Raw genomic sequence first — 23,045 nt, forward strand, 5'->3', positions numbered from 1 at the left:
GGACCTTGTTATTTATGCATTCTATATATAATGGTTTACATCTGCTAATCCCAACTCCCAATCCATCCCTCCCACCTCTTTATTTTTGTTGTTATGCTTGAGGATTTTTACCAATTCTATATAATTCTATTGTTATTATATGGAATAATCTATTGTTATTATAATTGTTCCCTTTAAGGGATTGTAATTTTGTTTTGTAACTATTATAAATTGATCAATCTTTGTTCTAAATGTAAGTGGATTCTGTGTTCACATCCTCTCTTTACCTCTAAATTCCCTATTCTTGAGATCTCAATTTTGAACTTTCTCTTGGTTGGATATATTACATCACTGAATAGATTTTGAAGAAGAGTCAGTAAGTGCAGCATTCCCTGACTGTGCTGATTGGAAAATGTGTTATTATTTTTATACATGGTTGCGAATTCAGTTGGGAAATGAATACTCCAATCTTGCTCTCTCTTTCTCAAGCCTCTGTAGAAATCCATCCACTGCTCTTTATCATTGAATGTTACTGGGAAGAAGTTTGTGGCTGTCTGACTTTTCCCCCTGCAATTGACTAACTTTTAAATATCTTGATTTTGTAGAATTCAGTGTTTATCCTAGAAAACTGTATCTTTACCAAGATGTATCAATTTTGATGATTCTCTGTTACTTTTCCCTGAAACATCAGATATTCCTTTATTTCGGGGAAGTTATTTTCCATCACAGATTTGAGCATATTTTGTTTTGCCCTGTTTTGTTTTACTTTCTACTCGGGAATACCTTTTTATCTGTATTTTGGATCTCTGTTTTCAAACTCTCTTACCTGTCATGTTCTCTACTTGCTTTCATCTACTTGTCCTTTTCCTCTTCATTTTGTGCAGTTTTTTTGAAGACTGTTTTCCACATCATCAACTTTGGTTCTGGTTTGTGGATTTTACCTCTTATTACTTTAATATATTTATTGGTTCTGCAGTGATAATTATTTTTGTTGTCAGCTTCTTTCTTCAACTGCCAGCTTCTCTTTTATCTCATGCTGATGTCTTATCATCTTATCTTTGATCTCTTCTTTTATAGTATCTCTGTTAATTGTTGTATATAATATTCTTCTGTGCCCTGTTCTTTCAAAATATATTGTTCATTGGTCTTTTCCATGCCTGTTTCTTTCTGTCACTTTTTTTGGCCTCAGTTCACTTTTTCTAACTTACTCATCTTCAGTTAGGACATGACTCTCAGAACTTTCTCTTGGCCCCCAGGTAGTGAGGATAATATCTCTCTAAATCTCCTCCTTAAATCCTGCTTAATTCTGCTCTCAGAACCTGAGTTTGGGTCTGGATGGACTGCCTTTCTTCTGTAGCCTTCAGCAATCTACAAGGGTCCTGGTTAGACGCCTAGGTAGGACACAGTTGATGAATCTTATCTTTGAACTCTGTGATTCTAAGTTTTAAGTCCTGCTTTAGATTTGAGGGTCCCATAGATCTACCGGTTTGGTGTGGCCAGTTTTTTTTTTTTTTCTTTTTTTATATTTTCCTCTTTCTTTTCCTTCACCCAAGACTTTGTTTGCAGTTTGAGACAATTAGTCACCATTTTTTCTGGAAGTCCCTTGGTTAGCTTAAAGCACATATCCTTGTTCTGAGGGATTTCCAAACACTTCTGTGTTTTCAGACGTTGATCCTTACAGTGGATTTAACTCAGCACTGCAGCTTTAGTGTGGTAATCAAATAACCACTCCAAGTTTGAATGTTTTCTAATAAGATTTTGTCTATTATGAAAGCCTTCTGTCGTACAAGAGTCTTGGGTCCTGAGGATTTACCCAACTCTTAGTATTTTCTGTATAAAACACTCCAATTCTTTCCTTTGTGGATTGCCACATCCCACTTTAGAAATATCAAGGACACCATGTCATGAACCGTTCTTAAATTATTAAGGGAGATGAATATCGGTATCAGCATTGTCTTGGCCACAGTATTCATTCTTTCGTAGATATTAACTCTGTCTTTTATGGGTGTGCTCTTATTAGCTTCTGATGCTGGGTTCTGCAACTTAGTATTTTCCCATTAATTGTTAAATGAGAAATGAAATATTTGCAAACATTAGTCTTCTCCTAGACTCTTTAAAGACTGCATAGCTATTATCGTATTCATTCAATCAACAGGGCTTATAAGTAGGGCTCCCAGTGCAATGGAGAAGGGAACTCAGCATTCTAGCTGCTGGTCTCAGGGACTAGAGGGAAGATTTGAGCTTGATCTTAAAACTGGAGTGAGCATGAGGATCCCCTTGAGGGCTTGTTAAAATACAGATTGCGTGCAGGGCCCTACCCCCAGGGTTTCTGATTCACGGAGTCTGGAGTGGAACCTGAGAAATTGCATTCCTAATGAATTCTTGGCCGATGCTGATGCTGCTGGTCTAGGGACCTCTCTTTGAGAATCTTTTTCTTAAAGGATGGAAATTATGCGGATCTTCAAAATGTAGGTAAAAGTATTCTACAGGGAGGAAAACATGGACAAACATGGAGATCTCAGCATCCTCCTGATTTCTAAGTCATTCTTTTTTAAAAAAAATTTATTTATTTAATTTATTTTTGGCTCCGTTGGGTCTTTGTTGCTGCACGCGGGCTTTCTCTAGTTGCGGTGCACGGGCTTCTCATTGCGGTGGCTTCTCTTGTTGCGGAGCACGGGCTCTAGGCTTGCAGGCTTCAGTAGTTGCGGCATGCGGGCTGAGTAGTTGTGGCTTGCGGGCTCTAGAGCGCAGCCTCAGTAGTTGTGGCGCGTGGGCTTAGTTGCTCCACGGCATGTGGGATCTTCCTGGACCAGGGCTCGAACCCGTGTCCCCTGCATTGGCAGGTGGATTCTTAAGCGCTGCGCCACCAGGGAAGCCCTCTGAGTCATTCTTTTCATTATGGTAAGGGACTCTTTCCTAAGAGACCCATATGGGGGGAATATTTAAAAAGTTAAAGATGATTACTGGCCTTTTGGATGCATTTAGTTTTTCATATCCAACAAATGGATATAGATATCTACTAAGAGTATAGATAAATAAGGGATAAATATATAATATAATATAGTATAATATAGAATATAAATGTATTAGTAAATGTGAAATATTCTAAGTTGTGGTTGGTTTCAGGATATGACATGTAATTTGAAATGGAATCTGGTGTCAACAGTATTCTGAAATTATTGGTCTGAGCCACTGACTAGCTGTGCCACAAGGAGACAGGTTCATTTTAAATGAACTGACCCTGATATTTCCAGACACCCCTAAGGCTCATTCAGCCAGCCTCTTCAGCAACTTTGTTGGCAGAGCACATGTTCCATAAGAAACAAGTCTATGTTTCTCATGGGGTAGATTTGGTGGGCATAAAGCTACTACATAACCTTGTTCTGATTCCATGAGGTTGGATTCTGAGGAAAGACGATTCAGTGTTATGGATCTCGTTCTTCTGTGTATACCTTTGTCAGCAACTTTCAGTCTTCCACATGTGCTTCCAAAGCAGGAGCACACTGCCTGCATGCCTAAGAAGATCTTTGAACAGTCAAACTGCAGATGATGGATTTTGCACCTTTTCAGTTAATCTCCTGAGTATAGAATTCTGAGCAGAGGAGGAGACACGGGGGGTTATTCTGGAATCTGCCTCCTCAGTGAAGAAAGATTCTTGTTTGTGAGAATATATGGGGCGTGGACTTCAAGTGTGAATAACTATTAATGAACTGAATAACATTTATAGAGTGTTTTTACTGCTGATTTCCTTTCTCTAATTATGGAATTCAACAGATTTTTTTTCCTGCTTCAGAAAGTATGTTCCAGAAGCCTTGGGCAGGTTATTTTTCCTGAGACCTTCAGTTTCACTATCTGAAAAATGAAGATATTGGGCCACATTGGACGACGTGGTCTTTTGAGATCTCCTCTCTAGTGGACACTAATGAGCTTACAGATAGTTAACTTTTTTTTTTTTTTTTGCGGTATGCGGGCCTCTCACTGTTGTGGCCTCCCCCGTTGCGGAGCACAGGCTCCGGACGCGCAGGCTCAGCGGCCATGGCTCACGGGCCCAGCCGCTCCGCGGCATATGGGATCCTCCCAGACCGGGGCACGAACCCGTATCCCCTGCATCGGCAGGCGGACTCTCAACCACTTGCGCCACCAGGGAGGCCCCAGATAGTTAACTTTTAGGAGTGAATTCTTCTGTTTGAGTTAAAGAAGGCACAGGAAATTTATTTATTTATTTATTTATTTATTTATTTATTTTTTTTTGCTGTACGCGGGCCTCTCACTGCTGTGGCCTCTCCCGTTGCGGAGCACAGGCTCCGGACACACAGGCTCCGCGGCCATGGCTCGCGGGCCCAGCCGCTCCGCGGCATGTGGGATCTTCCGGGATCGGGGCACGAACCCATGTCCCCTGCATCGGCAGGCGGACTCTCAACCACTGCGCCACCAGGGAAGCCCACAGGTAATTTATTGTTTCAATATTTTTTAGGGAAGCCAAGGAGAGAGAACTCTGTTCCTACCTAATTTCTGTATACTTTCCTCTACTGAACAGGTTTATACAGTTTTGAGCTATAGGGGAGAATGGTTCCTCAGGCTTTCCAGAATCTTTGCAAACAAGAATTGAAAGATTTTTTTGTGGAGGGAAGGCAACCAGATAGTCTCAAGTGTAGCCCCAGGTGATGATTCCAAGTGTCACATCAGTTTAGGGGAGCTTAGCAGTGTTATAAATATGTGGGTAGAATGATGCTGCCAGAGTACCTTTCGCTTGGATGGTGAGGAAAAGCAAGGTGGCCACTTCCTCACATATCAAGGACAGGTGGGGACATGGAATTCCTAATATCCCAGTAGTCAGCCAAGCACTGTGATGTGGCTTCATGAACATTATGAGTTGAGTGGGAGCAGTGGCATATAGTGCTAAGTTTTGTTTTGTTTTTCTGGTCATGGAGCCTCTCTGGAATTGCTTAGGTTCCTATATGTTTAGTTTGGGTTGGTACCACTGGTTAATTTTCTTTCCTGGAAAGCAGGCATGCACACACTCATTCATCCCACAGATCTTGTCAGGGCCAGACCTGTGCTGGGCCCTGGGGATATAAGAACCAAAAGGAACACGGTACTCATCCTTTGAAGAGTGATTGTGAGTAGCCTGGGGCCCCGTCACTTTGAGCGAAGATAATTTTGTATGTTGGAGAGGAGAAAATGTGCATGATGTTTTTCATAGAAATTTTAGTTGGAGGCCACATGCTAACTGTAGGACTTGACCTTTTTTTTTTATTATTTTTTTTTTATTTTGCGGTACGTGGGCCTCTCACTGTTGTGGCCTCTCCCGTTGCAGAGCACAGGCTCCGGACGCGCAGGCTCAGCGGCCATGGCTCACGGGCCCAGCTGCTCTGCAGCATGTGGGATCTTCCCGGACCGGGACACCAACCTGTGTCCCCTGCATCGGCAGGCGGACTCTCAACCACTGCGCCACCAGGGAAGCCCTGGACTTGACCATTTTTAATGATGTTGATCCCTTACCCACAAAGCCCACAGGGTCATCATCAGTGCAAGGGGCTTATCACTAAGGAGAGATGGACCAGTTATATTCCTTAATCTTGGATTTTTCTTGAAAAGCTTATCGTAAAATACCCAAATCAGAAAAATAAAACTAAAAAACTCGTGATGTCATAGGACAGGAAGGCTACTAAGATCATTTTGAACCATGGAATCATAGAATCTTTGAGCTGGAAGAGAACTTGCTGATCATCTAGTCCTGAGAGTCCCCAGCCAGGACCACATGAAAGGCTTATAAAGGCAGGTGGCTTATATGCAGAGACTGAAAATACCTAAAGACCACTTGTGACAGGGTTTCCATCCTCCACACTGTTGTCATTTTGGACCAGATCATTCTTTCTTATGGGGGTTTTCCTGTGCGTTGTAGGATGTTTAGCAGCATCCCTGGCCTCTACGCATTAGATACCAGTAGCACCACTCCCCCCCGCCCCCCCGCCGCCCAGTTGTGAGAACCAGACGTGTCTCCAAATATCCCTGGGCTGGGGTCTGTGGGGGTAAGATTGCCCCTGGTTGGGACCACTGCTCTGTGACAACATAAGGTTAGTAGAAGAATCTAACTCATAACCAATCTTTTTATGTTTGATTGGAATCTTATCTCTCACAAGCTCTGCTTCATTCATTCATTTGTTCATTCATTCAGCACATGTGCTGAGTACCCACTGTGTGAACTGTCCCCAGTGCTGAAGATACCAGTATAAATAGACAGGTGTGGGCTTGCTATCAGGGTGCCTATGTTCTAGCAGAGGGAGATAGAGCACAAACAGGTATCATAGCAACAATGAAGGAACTTATAAGGCAGCGTCATGTGGTAGAGAAAGTCAGCATGGTCAGAGTTGTGGATAGGGGCTCGATTTCATGGGGGTGGGGAGAGTGGGCTAATATTAGATGGAGTTGTGAAAAAGCCCCTTGGAGGATAGAACCTTTGAGCCCAGAATTGCATGAGGAGGAGTCAGCCATGACGAAACTAGGCATTTATTTGTCTCTGAATAATAATAAAAAGTGAGAGATGAATTAAGTCAGAAAAAATCTTTCAAAATATAAGAAAATTTTGTAAAACACTCCTTTGTACGAAAAGGTTGACTGGCATAATCAAATCTCTTCATTTAGTGAAATGATCCAAGTAAAGGCTTCGAAAGACTTGTTCAAGGTGAAGGTGGCAGGTGGAGCCATCACACCTGCTGGGAATAAATTATTTTACTTGCTGGAGAGGCATTTCTATATCCTTGTCCTTTTTAAGCTGAAAGACCTAAGTTTGTTGGGCAAAGTGAGATTTTCATTAAGGATTTATGGAACGTGGGGCTTGGCCAAGTACCTGAGCCACTGTAGTGTTTTCACATGGTGATAAATTCTACTGTTGTGTTGGCAGACAAATGTCTTAACTTTCTGCTAAGAAGTTCTTGAGGTGCAGTGATTTTTAGGAGTAAACTTACTTGCTGAGAGTAGATTGGAGATTGCAAGAGAAAAGAAATTCTTTAGCTATCATTTAAATTAAAATATTCCTAATTCTTGGGTATCTGCCAGTTCCATACATAAAAACATAGGGTGTTCTTCCTATTTTCTTGGAATGGGGTAGGAGAACCAATGGATCTCAGTGGGCAGTGCCTTCTGCTATAGGTGGAGGCCAAGAGGAGAAAAAAAAATCACAATCTTCTGGAATAGGAGGACTTCAAAATGGTCACGATTCCTGATTCATACAAGCCCAGCCATTGTTTACCTTTCCAGAAAGCCGTCTGCTTAGGGCTTTCATCCTGAGGGGGTAGTTAGATCAGGAACCATGAGTGGTTATATTTTGTCAAATATAAGAAATTGGACTGGAAAGGTTATTGCATCAGGGCCTTGTGTGCCACAGATATAGGCAGACTCGCGACAATTCTCATTTAAAGGAAGTGACTTGTCTGAATTTTCTGAGCAAACCACGAGCACAAGGCAAAGAACACATCTCAGAGGGATTAGATTGGGACTTTTGTGGGCTTTTCCTCAAATAAAAGAGATTCTTCTGGCAAAACTTTCTTATACTTTCAACAGCCCTGGATCCTTTCGTTTTGTTTTTTGTGTTTTTTTCCTCTCAGAAGGTAATAGAGAGCAAGGTAAGTTGTTCAAATGGTTTCTGGATTCATTCACTAAAACTGTAGAATTTAGACTTGGTGGGGTTGGCCAGACCTTCTGTGCCAGGCACAGATCTGGCTGTGAAGACATGCCCAAGGCCTGTGGTCAGTGAAGCCTTCAAACCCACAGAGGAGCTACTCAATGTGTGGTTTGGTCTTTCACGATATGGAAGATGCCTTTGACTGCAGCTTCTGCTTACTCTGCGTCTTAATCAGTTCTGTAATGAAGACCCAGCAGCATATCTGCAACTTCCCTTTAATTTTACAATTTTTATAATGAGAGTTCTTGTAGTGTGAAAAGTGTCTGTGGAAACCCAGCCAGCATGCTGAAGAGTCTACAAAGGAATACAGCGATTTTCTGTCTCTGCCGTTTGGGTGAGGTTTGGCTCTAGAGGAGAGAAATCGGGTCTCTCTTGATCTCCAGGCTCGGGCAAGAATGGCTTCAAAGTTTCCAAGGAATTTCCTGATGGACCCATGACATTTCAGAGAATTCATTCAACCCTAAGAGTGGTTTTCGGTCATTTGGAAGAACAAAATGAGCTGCGATCTCATTTGTCATGGTTGCCTTTTGAGAATTTTAGCATGTGGAGGCGTCTTCATTTTGTTTTGTTTCTCAAGGAGAATATTGTCAGGACGCTTCTCAGAATTGGAGTTATCTGGTGAACTGCAGGTTCCCCTTCACAGACAATGAAGTCTAAAGCTCCTGAGATACCACCCTGCTTCCTCCCTTTCTTTTCTAGACCCTTCTCTCCTCTTTTATCTCCTTATTCAAATCACACGCTTCCTTTTCTAAGGACAGGAGAGCTGGCAGGCTGCCTATTGGCCTGTTGGCCTCAATTAGCCTTATATCATTGCAAAGGAATGCATGAATTCTCCAGAAGGTATGTACTATCTTTCTGTATTAGACACTCACTACCTGCTTTCATAACAGGTCACTCAGCCAGAGTGGCTTCTTGTTTACATATCTGATATTTTTTGGGTCATTTGGATTAGATCATCTCATTTTAATAATGATCCCCGAGGTTATCTGTTATGAAATATTACTCCAATGTGCTCTGTAAAACTTGAAAACTTGATTCAGGAAAACAAAGCTAAAATAAGAGAACCTGAAGACCAGCATCCTTGGCCGGAAGGTGACTGGGGTTATTAATCTGCAGATTGCCTGCTTCAGACTCTGTCCCAGAGATGGAACTAGAGGCCACACATGGGCATTGGCCGGATTCAGGCTCGTGTGGTATTTCTCTGCTACTATTTAAATTCAGTTTCATCTTGGGGGTTACATATGTGATTGCAAATTAATCCTTTCTCTTCTGAAAATTTGGTTTTGAAGAACAGCTGTGTCTCCCTTCTGAATTCCTTAATTATTTATCCTCCCTGATATGTTAAACCTTTCATTAGTGTGGTGAATTGCCAAGAGTACACAGAACTGCTTAGATCATGTAGCAAACAGCATAAACATTGGATAGGACATTTGAAGACACCACATGGTGAGCCAGGATCTATAGTTGTACCAAATGTTGTGCGATCAATGTAGGTATCTTGTTGTTGGAAGTTCTTTGTTGGTTTATTTTGTTGGCTTATTTTTTTTTAATCACTATAACATGGGAAGAGTGTGTATGTCATTTGTACTTATTCAAAAGTGTTCTAACAGAAGTGTTAAACTTGGCACATGCCCATATCTGAGTTCAAATTAAATCAAGAAAATTAATTATTTCATATTTACGTACATGTATGTATGTATATATGTATGTGCAGAGGACAGGCACCCTATGATACATGTGTTTGCATATATATGCATGCCTGTGTGTGTGTATCTATAGTCTCTATTTGCATTTGTAAGTGTGATTTCGTAACTACTGTTCCTTTTCCTGAAAGGAGATTTTTACCTCCATTTCTTGATCCAGTCCTGTTTGGAAAGATGCTTTAAATGATTTTTAAGTTATTAGAGCTCCCACTTCAACCATGACAAGAGTAAATGATAAGCAGTGATGTACAACATGTCTTGTTGCTGAGAGTAGCGACCCACACTCACAAGTGGATTAGTTAGTGATTTTTTTCGCCTCATTTTTCATCCTAAGCATGAAAAAAGTCTTCTTTCCTCCCAAACCACGTTCCTGGGGCTTGAAATAAGGGATGTTAATTTCCCAACACACCCCACAGCTCTTTGACCTCATCATAGCAACAGTTTCCGATCTCAAATACATTTGTAGAATGATCTTTAAGTTCCTGTTTTTTCTGTCTTTCTAGCTGAACGGTGCCGACGTTTATGCATTCCACTAACTGGTAATTGGTTTTTCCAATCATGGGAAAGGAAAGTGAGAAAAGCACAGACAATAGGTGCTCACTAAAGCCTTTTCTTAGAATTGTGATTCAGGAGAACCGAGGAGTTCAGTGTCTTACAAATGAAACTAGGTTTCTGGAGTGGACATAGGAAAAGCATCTTACGGTGTTTCTGGTTCTATTTCTCAAAGGCTTTGAAGCTTATATAATTAGTTGCTCTTGAATCCCTGTGGCTGTGGTGCTTCACAGCTTTATTTCTGGTCTGCAGTCCTTCAGTCAGAGAACAGGGTAGGTCCAGGCAAGGCCTCCACCTTTCCATTTGGACGCTTCCTGGAGACAGTTGGGATTCTGACTTGAAGACCGTGTTCGTGCTCCATGCAATCCTGGAGGACGGTGCTCGCCGAGGTGACCCAGGTGAGGGTTGTGGTGGCAGGATTGTAGGCGTGCCCTCAAACACCCAAGGCGCCTCCCTTCTCCCCTCCTGTCTGGGCAGAGAGTGGGGAGAGCACATGATGAACCTGTGGATTGTCCCCTTTCACCGTCACAGGAGGAAAATGGAGGCATGATGGGTCTCTGACATTGTGAACACAGAAGGTGGGTGGGCAGACGGTAGAAGTTAAAATTGGTGGGTTTTTTAAAATTGAAGTGTAGTTGATTTACAGTGCTGTGTTACTTTCTCTTTTTAAAATTTATTTTTAAAATTTTTTATTTTTTGGCCACACCGCATGGCATGTGGGATCTTAGTTCCCAGACCAGGGGGTTGAACCTGCGCCCCCTGCAGTGGAAGTGCAGAGTCCTAACCACTGGACCTCCAGGGAATTCTGTGTGTTACTTTCTGAAGTATAGCAAAGTGATTCAATTATATATATAGATCTACTTATCTATCTATCTTCTTTTTTCAGATTCTTTTCCGTCATAGTTTATTACAAGATAGTGAACATAGTTCCCTGTGCTATACAGTAGGACCTTGTCATCTTTTTTTTATATATAGTAGTTTGTATCTGTTAATCCCAAACTCCTAATTTATCCCTCTCTCCCCCTTCCCTCTTTGGTAACCATAAATTTGTTTCCTATGTCTGGGAGTCTGTTTCTGTTTTGAAAATAAGTTCAAAATTGGTGTTTTTAAGACTGAGAAAGAGCAGCTGGTGGCCATCCTTTCCCTATCCCCGTTCTCAGCTGTATATTCCCAATCCTTAACAAGATCTCTGGATTTTCTTTAAATATGTCTTCAAGGGTTTGTCCAATATGGAAAGTTGGGTTTTGGGTTTCCCATCAAAACCCCACCTCTTGAAAACTCTAGACTTATCAATGTAAATTGCACAAACCAACACGTGGCAATCAGTAGTGCAGAGTCGTGGATAATTAGTATGGTCTAGAGGTTTCACATTAGGAGGACTAATCACATTAGGTGCTAGCTTATTTGGGAACGAATCCATTTTCATCTGCCTGCCAAGGCATCATCATGGGTGGTGGTGCGAGTCTAGTTGTCCGATGCCTGCTTGACCTTGAGGGGCCTGGAGATATTGCATTGGGAGTAGGAGATGGGGCCGGGGGCGGGGCGGGGGGCGGGGCGGGGGGGACACGCTTGTTTGATTTGTAGATTCATCTCATGACCTTTTGAAATAGCATTTCTTTCAGTTAGTTCAGAAGCTTCCTCTTCTGCTTTTGATTTTGCTGATTTGGTCAGTGGGAAAAAAATACTGCTAATCTCATTATTGCAGTAGAATTTTTAAATAAAGTAAATAGATAGGAGATCAAGGCTTTTAACTTTAAATCATCATTTGGTAGCAGCTCAGTGTCTGGTTTAGCCTTTTAGGGTTGCTGTTCTTTCTCGGTTGATGAAACAGTCAAATATGCAAGAGAGTATTTCTCATCTTTGTTCCCATCTTTGTTGTTGGTTTCTCAGAGGATTACCATCTGCTGCAAAAACATCCTTGAGTTGATGGATGGGTCATCCTCAGGTCCAGCTTTCTTTGTCTCTCTCCTCCCCTGTTCCGTCTCCGCCTCCTCCTCTCACTTTTTGCCCATGTGTACCTCCTCATTCTCATAAACACATCAAGTTTCTGTGTCTTTGATTGTTTAGGCCATGCTGGCAATTTCTGTTTTCTTCTGTCAGCGTCTCCAGGAGCAATGTGTGCACAAAGACAAAATGGCTTTCAGAGGAGGCTACATCCTCCTATGAGGACTCGGTGCAGACATCCAATTGAAGGCCATTCAGTGGTAACCAGACGCTGGTTCTCTCAGCAGCCTGGAGATTAACCTCTTCTAAGGCTCTGTGCTATTTTTGAGGTAGAGTCTGCAACAACATTAAAGCTAGAACCTATTAGGAAATCAATTTCATCATCTCTTCTTTTTCCAAATCAGTGGCTTTTTTTTTTTTTTCCTGATCTCCTAACCCTTTAATCTCCTTTGTAGCAGAACAAGGAGACCGTTGGTTTGTTTGCATCCAGCGAAGTTTGAATCCTTGCTAAGAGCTTCGGAAGACACCAAGATATTAGAGAACGGTGCAGAGAGATGAATTTCATCTCGGGGTGGATGACTTAATGCCAAAGGTGCCCTGCTTTCCTTGGGCAGAACTGTCATTTTTTTGGTGGATGTTGTGCGAACAAGGCTCAAACTTTCCAAAAGACACACAGCAGAAAGCCTTTTGTTGCATTATTTCTAAAGGCTTGAAGTTTTGAAGGGAAGAGATTTTGTTTTCCTCTCGGCTACACAATGGAGCTTTCAGAGAACCTCTTTTAAAAGGAATAGCTACAGCCTTTGTGTTGAAGGGTGTGCCTGTTGGCAGGGTCTGCTGATGCAGACAGACTGGCTGGTGATTAACAAAGGTCATTAGACTTTGGAATCTGGCAAGCAGAGTCGGATGGTATGTCTTCTGTGTGTGGAAGGACGACTCCCAAGAAGCCAAGGCATTCTGGAGGTTCCCCCCCTCCAGCCCACCCCCCAAAGGCAGCTGGAGAACAGGGTCTGGTCCAGGAACGTCCTGCGGTAACCAGGGCTGTGCTGGGATGAACGAACTAGCCCATGAGGCATGGGATAAAAGAACCTTCGGAGATCCTGGTGAATGACATTTGAGGAGGAGAGAGGTGCTGCTTTTTCGGGAAGGAGTGAAAACAGTTCCTCCTTTGTTGGGAGGAGGAGGGCAGAGGAGGGGCCCAGGCTGCTCCTCTCCTGTTCCCTCTGCCTGGCAGCCTGGCAGCATCCATCCCAGAGAAGCCATGTTGTGCTCAGAAGGGAGGCTCTGAGCTAAAATGGCCGCTCCTAAAGCTCAGAGGACTAGGGCAGCTTAGTGAGACTTAGAGCTCCAGTGACGCAGGAGCTCCTATCTCCTGAAAGTGTGATAAACACATTCAGCAGAGCTGTGGCTTGTTTGGCTGAGATGAAAGGACTAAGCTGGGGGGATGGGGAGCGCACACTGGATGATCTGCCTTTTTGCCGTGAAGTGTTCTAAATGCAGGAGTCGTCTGCACTATGGAAAAATTTGTGTTCAGGTCTAATGGGCTGTGCGAAAAGGAGAAGTGGGGTGGGGCCTCGGTGACGGCTGTAATTTGATCCAGAGCTGATAGCAACCTCTTCCACACAATTTGGGTTGGTGCTGAGACAGAAAAGCTGGTGTGGCTGGGAATATGGAGGCTGAGTTAGCTGACAGGAACTCTGGTGCACAGTTCAGGGTTTATTGGAAAAGAGAAATTGCTGGGTGAAAGGGGAGAAGGTAAATATCTGTGTGTCTCACTCTGCAAGCTCAGGCTGTCCAGAGCTGGACTTGCCAGGAGTTATTTTCACAGGAGCATTCTTTCAGAGAAAATCCTCCTGCCATAGCTCCTTTCACGGCATTGACAGATTTCTCCACTTTATTCTTCCTGCAGAAGTAATTGATCTTTGACAATAAAAGTATAGAAAGTTGCCGTACGATCAGAGTATCGAAAGATATGGCTTGTGGCTTTTGTTCCTTGGACATCTGGTTCTAGATTACAGTGACTCAGTAGAGTTTGCTATGAGCTCAGTGAAGTAACTCAGTCATTAAGATAATAACTGGGTATCTCAACTTAAATAGGAAGGTCTATGCCTTCTAATGCATTTTTAACTTCTTAATGGTGGGCCTCTCCATTGAGTTCATGTGAAGCTATCTGTATCTTTCAATCACACAGTAAATAGCAGGACAGAGGCAGCCGGGCAAGTTTTACTTTATTCTAAATCAGGTTCACTGCTTGTTATGGCCAAGTATGCACTCCACATTTGTAAAGGGGAGAAGTAGAAAAAGAGAAAGTCCTGCCATTGAAGCCCTTCTTCCAAACCACGTGTGTTTCTGTTGCCTTAGTGTAAATCGAGGTACCAGGGTGCAACCTGAAACTAGAAACTGGATTGTCATCTAAAGTTGGTTGTTTAAGAATCTCTTGAGAAATATTTTATGACCTAATTAGATTGGAGAAGCTGTTAGGTTATAATTGGTAGGTAGTAAAAAGCAAATAACCATTTAGCTCATGAAAAAAAAATAAACTGTTTAAGGAAGGGAAGAAGGAGGTGTACCGCAATATCAGTTAAGACAATAGAAGAATAAACAGGTACAATAAAAGCTTTTCCTACTGCCACTCAGAGATTCAGGACTGTTTCACCATTTGGTGATAAAACATCAATGTTTTATAGTATTAAAACAGCTAATGAAGAGTGAAGTTTGTCCTTTCTTCTGTATGGGCAACCTCTTTACTTCTGAGAAGATTCTGGTTCAAAAATAAAACTGGCCCCAGCCAGAATCCAAGTCAGTATTAACCTACCAAGAAATTTGAATCCAGTCAAGAAATTCAGAAACTGCTACAACTTTTGAAGTATTAAGGGTTTCTTTGACACATGGCACTTGCAGATACATCAAGCTAGAACAAGTTTACCTGGTTTTTTCCCCCTTCTTTGAAGTTACGAAGCCAAGGGCACCATCCCTATTATGTCTGATTTCCTTTCTTTGGCCAGTGTTCCATCTGGCAAAGTCCAGTGAGAGAAAATGGCCGATATTGGAATTTCTTCCATTAATGGACTTGTAGCCCCATCAGCTTGGGGTACGCAATGAGCGCAAGCCTTAAGGTGTTTCGTCTGCCTTCTGCCACCACAGGTTCCTAATGTGAGAGAGTAGACCCAGATGATGGAGGTGCTTCAGTGCGATGGCTGTGACTTCAGAGCCCCGTCTTATGAAGATCTCAAGGCGCATATCCAGGATGTCCACACGGCATTTCTGCAGCCGACGGACGTTGCCGAAGACAATGCAAATGAGCCACGATCTGGGTCCATGAATGCCAGTAACCAGACAGAGGTGGAGTTTTCGTCTATAAAGGATGAATTTGTGATTGCAGAGGACTTATCAGGTAAATCTGTCCTAGGCTCGGCATATCTGATGTATTTCACTGCCCTCATCTATTTTGAGCCTGCCTGTAGCCGTGGTTTTTTTTTTTTTTTTGGACAGGAGAGTAGGACTTATTGGTGGGCGTGAGTAAGGAGGGGACGACAGTGCCAAGGCTCTCATGAGTGCAGGGTCCGCCATTTGTCCAGAGGGCCAGGATTAGGGATGCATCTGACCTCACAGCCATCCAGGATGAGCTGCTTTTCTGCCACCTTGTTTTCAAAGTCATCCGCATTAAACTTAGTAAACGCCCACTTCTTGGAGATGTGGCTCTTCTGGTAGCCAGGGAACTTGAACTTGGCCCTGTGGAGGGCCTCAATCACGTGCTCCTTGTTCTGCAGCCTGGTGCGGATGGACCTTATGACTTGGCCAGCGTGGACCCTGGCCACTGTGCCCTGGGGCTTTTCAAAGGCACCGCACATACCTGTCTGGAGCCTAGATTGGGCACAAGTCATGAATGTCCACTGGAAAGGGCTGTCTCCAAGGTCCCTTAGGGCAACCAGTACAGGCAACAGGCTGCATACACTACCGAGGAGTCTGTAGCCGTGGTTCTTGACATGCACGGTTCCTACAGAGTTTCTTGCTCTTTGCGAGCCATTTTTTTTGGCCACGCTGCAAGGCTTGTGGGATCTTTAAAGGTTCCCCGACCAGGGATTGAACCTGGACCAAGGCAGTGGAAAAACGCCGAGTCCTAACCACTGGACCGCCAGGGAATTCTCATTTGTGAGCCATTTTTGTGGTTTGGGCATCACGTTTCTCTTCTTGAGTAGCCCAGGTTATTGTTCTTTCAGCTTCCTCTGTTTCTCAGTTTCCTTTCAATTTGGAGCACAGGGTAGTATCTTGGAAAGTTCCAGAATGAATATTGCAGTGTGTGAAACTTGCATTTTCATAGCTCTGTGGCACATGAATCGAGATGTGGAGACTCTTGCACCTGAAGCCGAGTGCTGCCTTCCGTCCGTGAGACGCAACGTGTTTATGTTCGTTAACGCTTCGATAATACTCTTCAGGGCCTCATCTTGAGATGTTAGGCTTTTTGAATGTGATGTTTATTAATGAAGGATAATTGAAAAGAATATGGATTTGCATGATTGAATTTCGTGACTCGCTTTTGCTTTGCTTTTCTCTTCCCACTTACCTTATGCCTTCTCTTTAGGTCAAAATGCAACTGCACTGGGGACCGGAAGTTACTATGGCCATAGTCCAGGATATTACGGTCAGCATATTGCCTCTAATCCCAAACCAACAAACAAGTTTTTTCAATGCAAGTTCTGCGTACGCTACTTCAGGTCAAAAAACCTCCTCATTGAGCACACTAGGAAGGTCCACGGAGCTCAAGCTGAAGGGAGTTCGGCAGGACCCCCTGTTCCAGGATCCTTAAATTATAATATCATGATGCACGAGGGATTTGGAAAGGTCTTCTCTTGCCAGTTTTGCACATACAAGTCACCAAGGAGGGCAAGAATAATTAAGCATCAGAAGATGTATCACAAAAACAATTTGAAGGAGACCACTGCTCCTCCCCCTGCCCCTGCTCCGATGCCAGACCCAGTGGTCCCACCCGTGTCCCTGCAGGACCCCTGCAAGGAACTGCCGGCGGAGGTCGTGGAGCGCAGCATCCTAGAATCTATGGTCAAGCCTCTGACCAAGTCTCGAGGCAACTTTTGCTGTGAGTGGTGCAGCTATCAGACCCCCCGCCGGGAACGCTGGTGTGACCACATGATGAAGAAACACCGCAGCATGGTCAAGATCCTGTCCAGTCTCAGGCAGCAGCAAGAAGGGACTAATCTGCCTGATGTGCAGAACAAGAACGCCCCCAGCCCCACTTCTAACTCCACCTATCTGTCTATGAATGCTGCCAGCCGGGAGCTACCCAACACTAACGTCTCCACCTTCAGGGGCTCCATCGGCAATTCCATCATGAGACCCAATTCTTCTTCCGCTTCCAAGTTTTCTCCCATGTCTTACCCTCAGATGAAGCCGAAGTCACCTCACAATTCTGGCCTCGTCAACTTGGCAGAGAGATCCCGTTACGGAATGACTGACATGACCAATTCTTCTGCCGACCTGGAAACTAACAGCATGCTGAATGACTCTAGTTCTGATGAAGAGTTAAATGAAATAGACAGTGAGAATGGCTTAACTGCTCTGGATCATCAGACAGCAGGCATGTCCACGGAGCAGCTGATGGGCTCAGAGGGCAACAAATTATTGGAGACCAAGGGGATCCCATTTAGAAGATTCATGAACAGGTTCCAGTGCCCCTTTTGTCCGTTCCTCACCATGCATCGACGTAGCATCTCCCGTCACATAGAAAACATCCACTTATCCGGAAAGACAGCCGTCTACAAATGTGATGAATGTCCATTTACTTGCAAGAGCTCGTTAAAACTTGGGGCTCACAAACAGTGTCACACGGGTACAACGTCAGACTGGGATGCTGTGAATTCCCAGAGCGAAAGCATTGCTTCCCCGCTGCACGAAGGTGTCGTGTCGTACGAGAGCTCGAGCATCAATGGGAGAAAGTCGGGGGTCGTGCTGGAGCCCCTGCAGCAGCAACAGCCGCCCCCGCCGCCGCCACCACCCCCGCCTCCGTCACAGCCTCAGCCGCCGCAGCTACAGCCGCCCCATCAGGTGCCGCCCCCACCCCCGCCGCCCGCGCAGGCCCCGCCCCTGCACCCCTACAAGTGCACCATGTGTAATTACTCCACCACAACTCTGAAAGGGCTGAGGGTTCATCAGCAGCACAAGCACTCCTTCTGCGACAACTTGCCAAAATTCGAGGGGCAGCCCTCCAGCCTGACAGCGGACGGCGAGACAGACAGCCACCCCTCTTCCAGCAACACTGTGAAGAAAAGTCAGACCTCAATTCTTGGGCTGTCCTCCAAGAACAATTTTGTAGCTAAGGCTTCTAGGAAACTCGCTAATGACTTTCCTCTCGACTTATCGCCCGTGAAGAAGAGGACCCGGATTGACGAGATAGCAAGCAACCTGCAGAGCAGAATTAACCAAACCAAACAGCAGGAAGATGCGGTGATCAACGTGGAGGATGACGAGGAGGAAGAGGAAGACAACGAAGTGGAGATTGAGGTGGAGCTGGACCGGGAAGAAGAGCCGCCAGAGCCCGTCCTGGAGGTGCCCACGTCCTTCTCAGCGCAGCAGATCTGGGCGAGAGATGCCCCTGAGCCCCAGAAGGAGCCCAACTTCAGAACTGTCACCCACGATTACAATGCCACCAACGGGGCTGAGATAGAGCTCACCCTTTCTGAAGATGAAGAGGATTATTACGGCTCCTCCGCGAACATGAAAGATCACCAGGTTTCCAGCGCTACTCTGCTCAACACCCAGACTCCTATCTACGGAACTGAGCACGGTAATGAAAACGCGGACTTTAGTGACTCGGGAAGGCTTTATTATTGCAAACACTGTGACTTCAACAACAAATCTGCCCGGAGCGTCAGCACCCACTACCAGCGCATGCACCCGTACATTAAATTCAGCTTCAGGTACATCTTGGACCCCAACGATCACAGCGCAGTGTACAGGTGCCTGGAATGCTACATCGATTATACCAACTTCGAAGACCTGCAGCAGCATTACGGCGAACACCACCCAGAAGCCATGAACGTCCTCAACTTCGACCACTCGGACCTGATCTACCGGTGTCGGTTTTGTTCCTACACGAGCCCCAACGTCCGAAGCCTGATGCCACATTACCAGAGAATGCATCCCACCGTCAAGATTAACAATGCGATGATATTTTCGAGCTACGTGGTGGAGCAGCAGGAGGGGCCGAACACGGAGTCCCAGACGCTGAGGGAGATCCTGAACTCGGCTCCCAAGAACATGGCTGCGTCAGCTGCCGTGGCCCGTGGCGGCGGGGTGCCAGCTCCGTTCCCTAAGAACACCCCTTCCAAGACCTTTCCTCCAGAATGTGAAAATCAGAAGGACCCCTCGGTCAGCACCGTTGTCGTGTACGATTGTGACGTTTGCTCCTTCGCGAGCCCCAACATGCACTCTGTGTTGGTTCATTATCAGAAGAAACACCCGGAAGAAAAGGCCTCCTACTTTAGGATCCAGAAAACCATGCGAATGGTGTCTGTGGACAGGGGCTCTGCCCTTTCTCGGTTGTCATTTGAGGTGGGTGCTCCAGTGTCTCCCAAAATATCCGCCATGGGTTCCCCACCCCCCCCACCGCCCCCGCCACCAGACCTCGGTACCGAGCTTTACTACTGCAAACACTGCTCCTACAGCAATCGGTCAGTTGTGGGAGTCCTTGTCCACTACCAGAAAAGACACCCAGAGATAAAGGTTACCGCCAAATATATCAGACAGGCTCCTCCCACAGCCGCAATGACGCGAGGGGCCGATGGGCCCCAAGGCTCCCCCCGGGCACCGGCCCCCAGGCAGCAGCTCGGCCGGAGCGGCTCCGAGAGAGACGGCCCTCCCGCAGAGAGCGAGATGTTCTTCTGCCAGCACTGTGATTACGGGAACCGCACGGTCAAAGGTGTCCTCATCCATTATCAGAAGAAGCACCGAGACTTCAAGGCCAACGCGGACGTGATCCGGCAGCACACGGCCACCATCCGAAGCCTCTGCGACCGTAACCAGAAGCAGCCTGCTGGCTGCGTGCTGGTCCCCCCCTCGAACGTGGAGCGGGACAGAACGAAACTCCGGGCGCTCAAGTGTCGGCAGTGCTCGTACACCTCCCCCTACTTTTATGCACTGAGGAAGCATATCAAGAAAGACCACCCTGCCCTGAAGGCCACAGTCACGTCCATCATGCGGTGGGCATTTCTAGATGGCTTGATAGAAGCTGGCTACCACTGCGAGTGGTGCATCTATTCCCACACAGATCCCAACGGTTTGCTCCTCCATTATCAGAGGAGGCATCCCGAGCATTACGTTGATTATACGTACATGGCCACCAAGCTCTGGGCTGGGCCAGACCCATCCCCTCCCTCTCTCACGATGCCAGCTGAAGCCAAAACGTACAGATGCCGAGACTGTGTTTTTGAGGCTGTCTCCATCTGGGACATCACCAATCACTACCAAGCGTTCCACCCCTGGGCCATGAATGGGGACGAGTCCGTGCTGCTGGATATCATCAAGGAGAAAGATGCTGTCGAGAATCCCATCCCTCCGCCTGAAGAGCTCGTGGGCCCTGTGAATTGTGAAAACAGTATGCCTGCCCCGCTCCCCGAGCAGGAAGCTGAATGCCCTGAGGATGCCAGGCTTTCCCCGGAGAAGAGCCTCCAGCTAGCATCAGCCAACCCCGCCATCTCCTCTACCCCGTACCAGTGCACCGTGTGCCAGTCTGAGTATAACAACCTGCACGGCCTTCTGACCCATTATGGGAAGAAGCACCCAGGCATGAAAGTGAAGGCTGCTGACTTTGCCCAGGATATCGACATCAACCCGGGCGCCGTCTACAAATGCAGGCATTGCCCCTACATCAACACCCGCATCCACGGTGTCCTGACCCACTACCAGAAGCGACACCCGTCCATCAAGGTGACTGCCGAGGACTTCGTGCACGACGTGGAGCAGTCCGCCGACATAGCCCAGAACGACGTGGAGGAGACGAGCAGGATCTTCAAGCAAGGGTACGGCGCCTACCGCTGCAAACTGTGTCCCTACACGCACGGCACTCTGGAGAAGCTCAAGATCCACTATGAGAAGTACCACAACCAGCCCGAATTCGATGTCTTTTCCCAGTCTCCCCCGAAGCTGCCCATGACCCTCGAGCCCGAGATAACCACTGAAGTGAGCCCCTCCCAAGTCTCCGTGACCGAGGACGAGGTGGGAGAGGAGCCCGTGTCCACGTCTCACTTCGCTACCTCGCACCTGGTGTCCCACACTGTGTTCCGCTGCCAGCTCTGCAAGTACTTCTGCTCCACGCGGAAGGGCATAGCCCGGCACTACCGCATCAAGCACAACAACGTGCGCGCCCAGCCCGAGGGCAAAAACAACCTCTTCAAGTGCGCCCTGTGTGCCTACACCAACCCCATCCGCAAGGGGCTGGCCGCCCACTACCAGAAGCGCCACGACATCGACGCCTACTACACGCACTGCCTGGCGGCCTCCAGGACCATCAGCGACAAGCCCAACAAGGTGATCATCCCGTCGCCGCCCAAGGACGACTCCCCGCAGCTCAGCGAGGAGCTCCGGCGCGCCGTGGAGAAGAAGAAGTGCTCCCTGTGCCCCTTCCAGTCCTTCAGCAAGAAGGGCATCGTGTCCCACTACATGAAGCGCCACCCGGGGGTGTTCCCCAAGAAGCAGCACGCCAGCAAGCTGGGGGGCTACTTCACCGCCGTCTACGCCGACGAGCACGAGAAGCCGGTGCTGATGGAAGAGGACGAGCGAGGCGGCTTCGAGAAAACCGAGGTGGAGGGCAGCGACGGGCAGGAGATCGAGTGGCTCCCTTTCCGCTGCATCAAGTGCTTCAAGCTGTCCTTCAGCACGGCGGAGCTGCTCTGCATGCATTACACAGACCACCACAGCCGGGACCTCAAGAGGGACTTCGTCATCCTGGGCGGCGGCCCCCGCCCGCAGAGCTCCGCCTACCAGTGCAAGCACTGCGATAGCAAACTGCAAAGCACGGCGGAGCTGACCTCACACTTGAACATTCACAATGAGGAATTCCAGAAGCGTGCCAAACGTCAGGAGAGGCGGAAACAGCTTTTGAGCAAGCAGAAATATGCAGATGGTGCTTTTGCAGATTTCAAACAAGAGAGGGTAAGGATATGTTTTGCTTTCCCTTCCCCCAGGAGGCCTCTCATCACTGGTGCCCACATGCACGTCTTCGCTGCCAGCCAAACCGCTACGGGCTTCCTAGTGACTTAGCCTGCCAGAGAGCTCAATAAGTCAATTAAACATTTCGAGCTTGATTATCCCCCCCGCGTTCTACGCTCACCCTTCTCCACGGCCCCGTCCCCCTCCCTCTCGCCCCTCCCAAGGTTCCCCAGGGGAGGGTCGGGTGGCTTTTCTGTATTTCTTTCTGCCAAGTAGCCTTCTCCGAGGCCTAGTTACAGGACAACGCTCGCTCTCTTTCCCAAGGCAGTTGCGGGCCGTGTCTTGGTATCGTTAGCGCTTCTCAGCCATGTCTTGGTTTGTTTGCAGTGTCGGCTACAGGAACCTAACGTCTCCAGGAGTAGAGTTTTTTTCTTTTCTTTTCTTTTTTTTCTTTTTTGGTCAAGAAGTCTGCTAATGGCGTAGCTATGCGACGTTTCACCTGTGTAGTTGAAAAATTGGTTTGAAAACCAGATCACTTGGTGGCAGTGACAATGAGGCTTCTGCACCGAGATCTTCTCTCCTCACAAGTTGTAACCTGTTTGGGTTCTGGAGACTTCGCGCGCGTGCACAGTGGGCAGCGCGCCTCGCCCCTGACGAATTTGTTATGTAAAAATGCTCGCGTGTTATCTCCCTTGGTTTTTAACCTGCTAATCTGCTTTAACGTAAAATCTGCTAGTAAGCTGCAAGAATAAATGCCGGCCATTGAGGGAGGGCTCGGAGTACTGATGGCTACCACTGTATTTTACCAGCCTTTTGGTCACTTAGAAGAGGTGCCAAAGATCAAGGAGAGGAAGGTGGTGGGCTACAAATGTAAATTCTGTGTGGAAGTGCATCCGACGCTCCGGGCCATCTGCAACCACCTGCGCAAGCACGTCCAGTACGGCAGTGTCCCGGCCGTGTCAGCCGCCGTGAAGGTGAGCACTGGGAAGGTCTGGATGAGGAGTCTTGTGTGTGAGCCCTTCGAG

The 23,045-nt window shown here is 46.6% G+C and overlaps 1 protein-coding gene and 1 pseudogene across 7 annotated transcripts in view; one reads left to right on the forward strand and one right to left on the reverse strand.

Annotated features, from left to right (window-relative positions):
* Positions 1 to 23,045, forward strand: part of ZNF462 (zinc finger protein 462) — a 142,461-nt gene that overhangs the window by 41,111 nt on the left and 78,305 nt on the right. For all 7 annotated transcript variants that reach the window (XR_009532780.1, XM_060101167.1, XM_060101164.1 and 4 more), the window contains 3 exons: positions 15,004 to 15,253; positions 16,442 to 22,023; positions 22,830 to 22,994. Coding sequence is in view for 6 of the 7 variants with exons in the window: in XM_060101167.1 (XP_059957150.1) it covers positions 15,031 to 15,253; positions 16,442 to 22,023; positions 22,830 to 22,994 (5,970 nt within the window). In the remaining variant the exon portion in view is untranslated. The remainder of the gene's footprint in view (positions 1 to 15,003; positions 15,254 to 16,441; positions 22,024 to 22,829; positions 22,995 to 23,045) is intronic.
* Positions 15,761 to 15,858, reverse strand: LOC132492822 (small nucleolar RNA SNORA70; annotated as a pseudogene).

The sequence above is a fragment of the Mesoplodon densirostris genome, chromosome 6 (genome assembly GCF_025265405.1).
Source record: "Mesoplodon densirostris isolate mMesDen1 chromosome 6, mMesDen1 primary haplotype, whole genome shotgun sequence".
NCBI classification, from domain to species: Eukaryota; Metazoa; Chordata; class Mammalia; order Artiodactyla; family Ziphiidae; genus Mesoplodon; species Mesoplodon densirostris.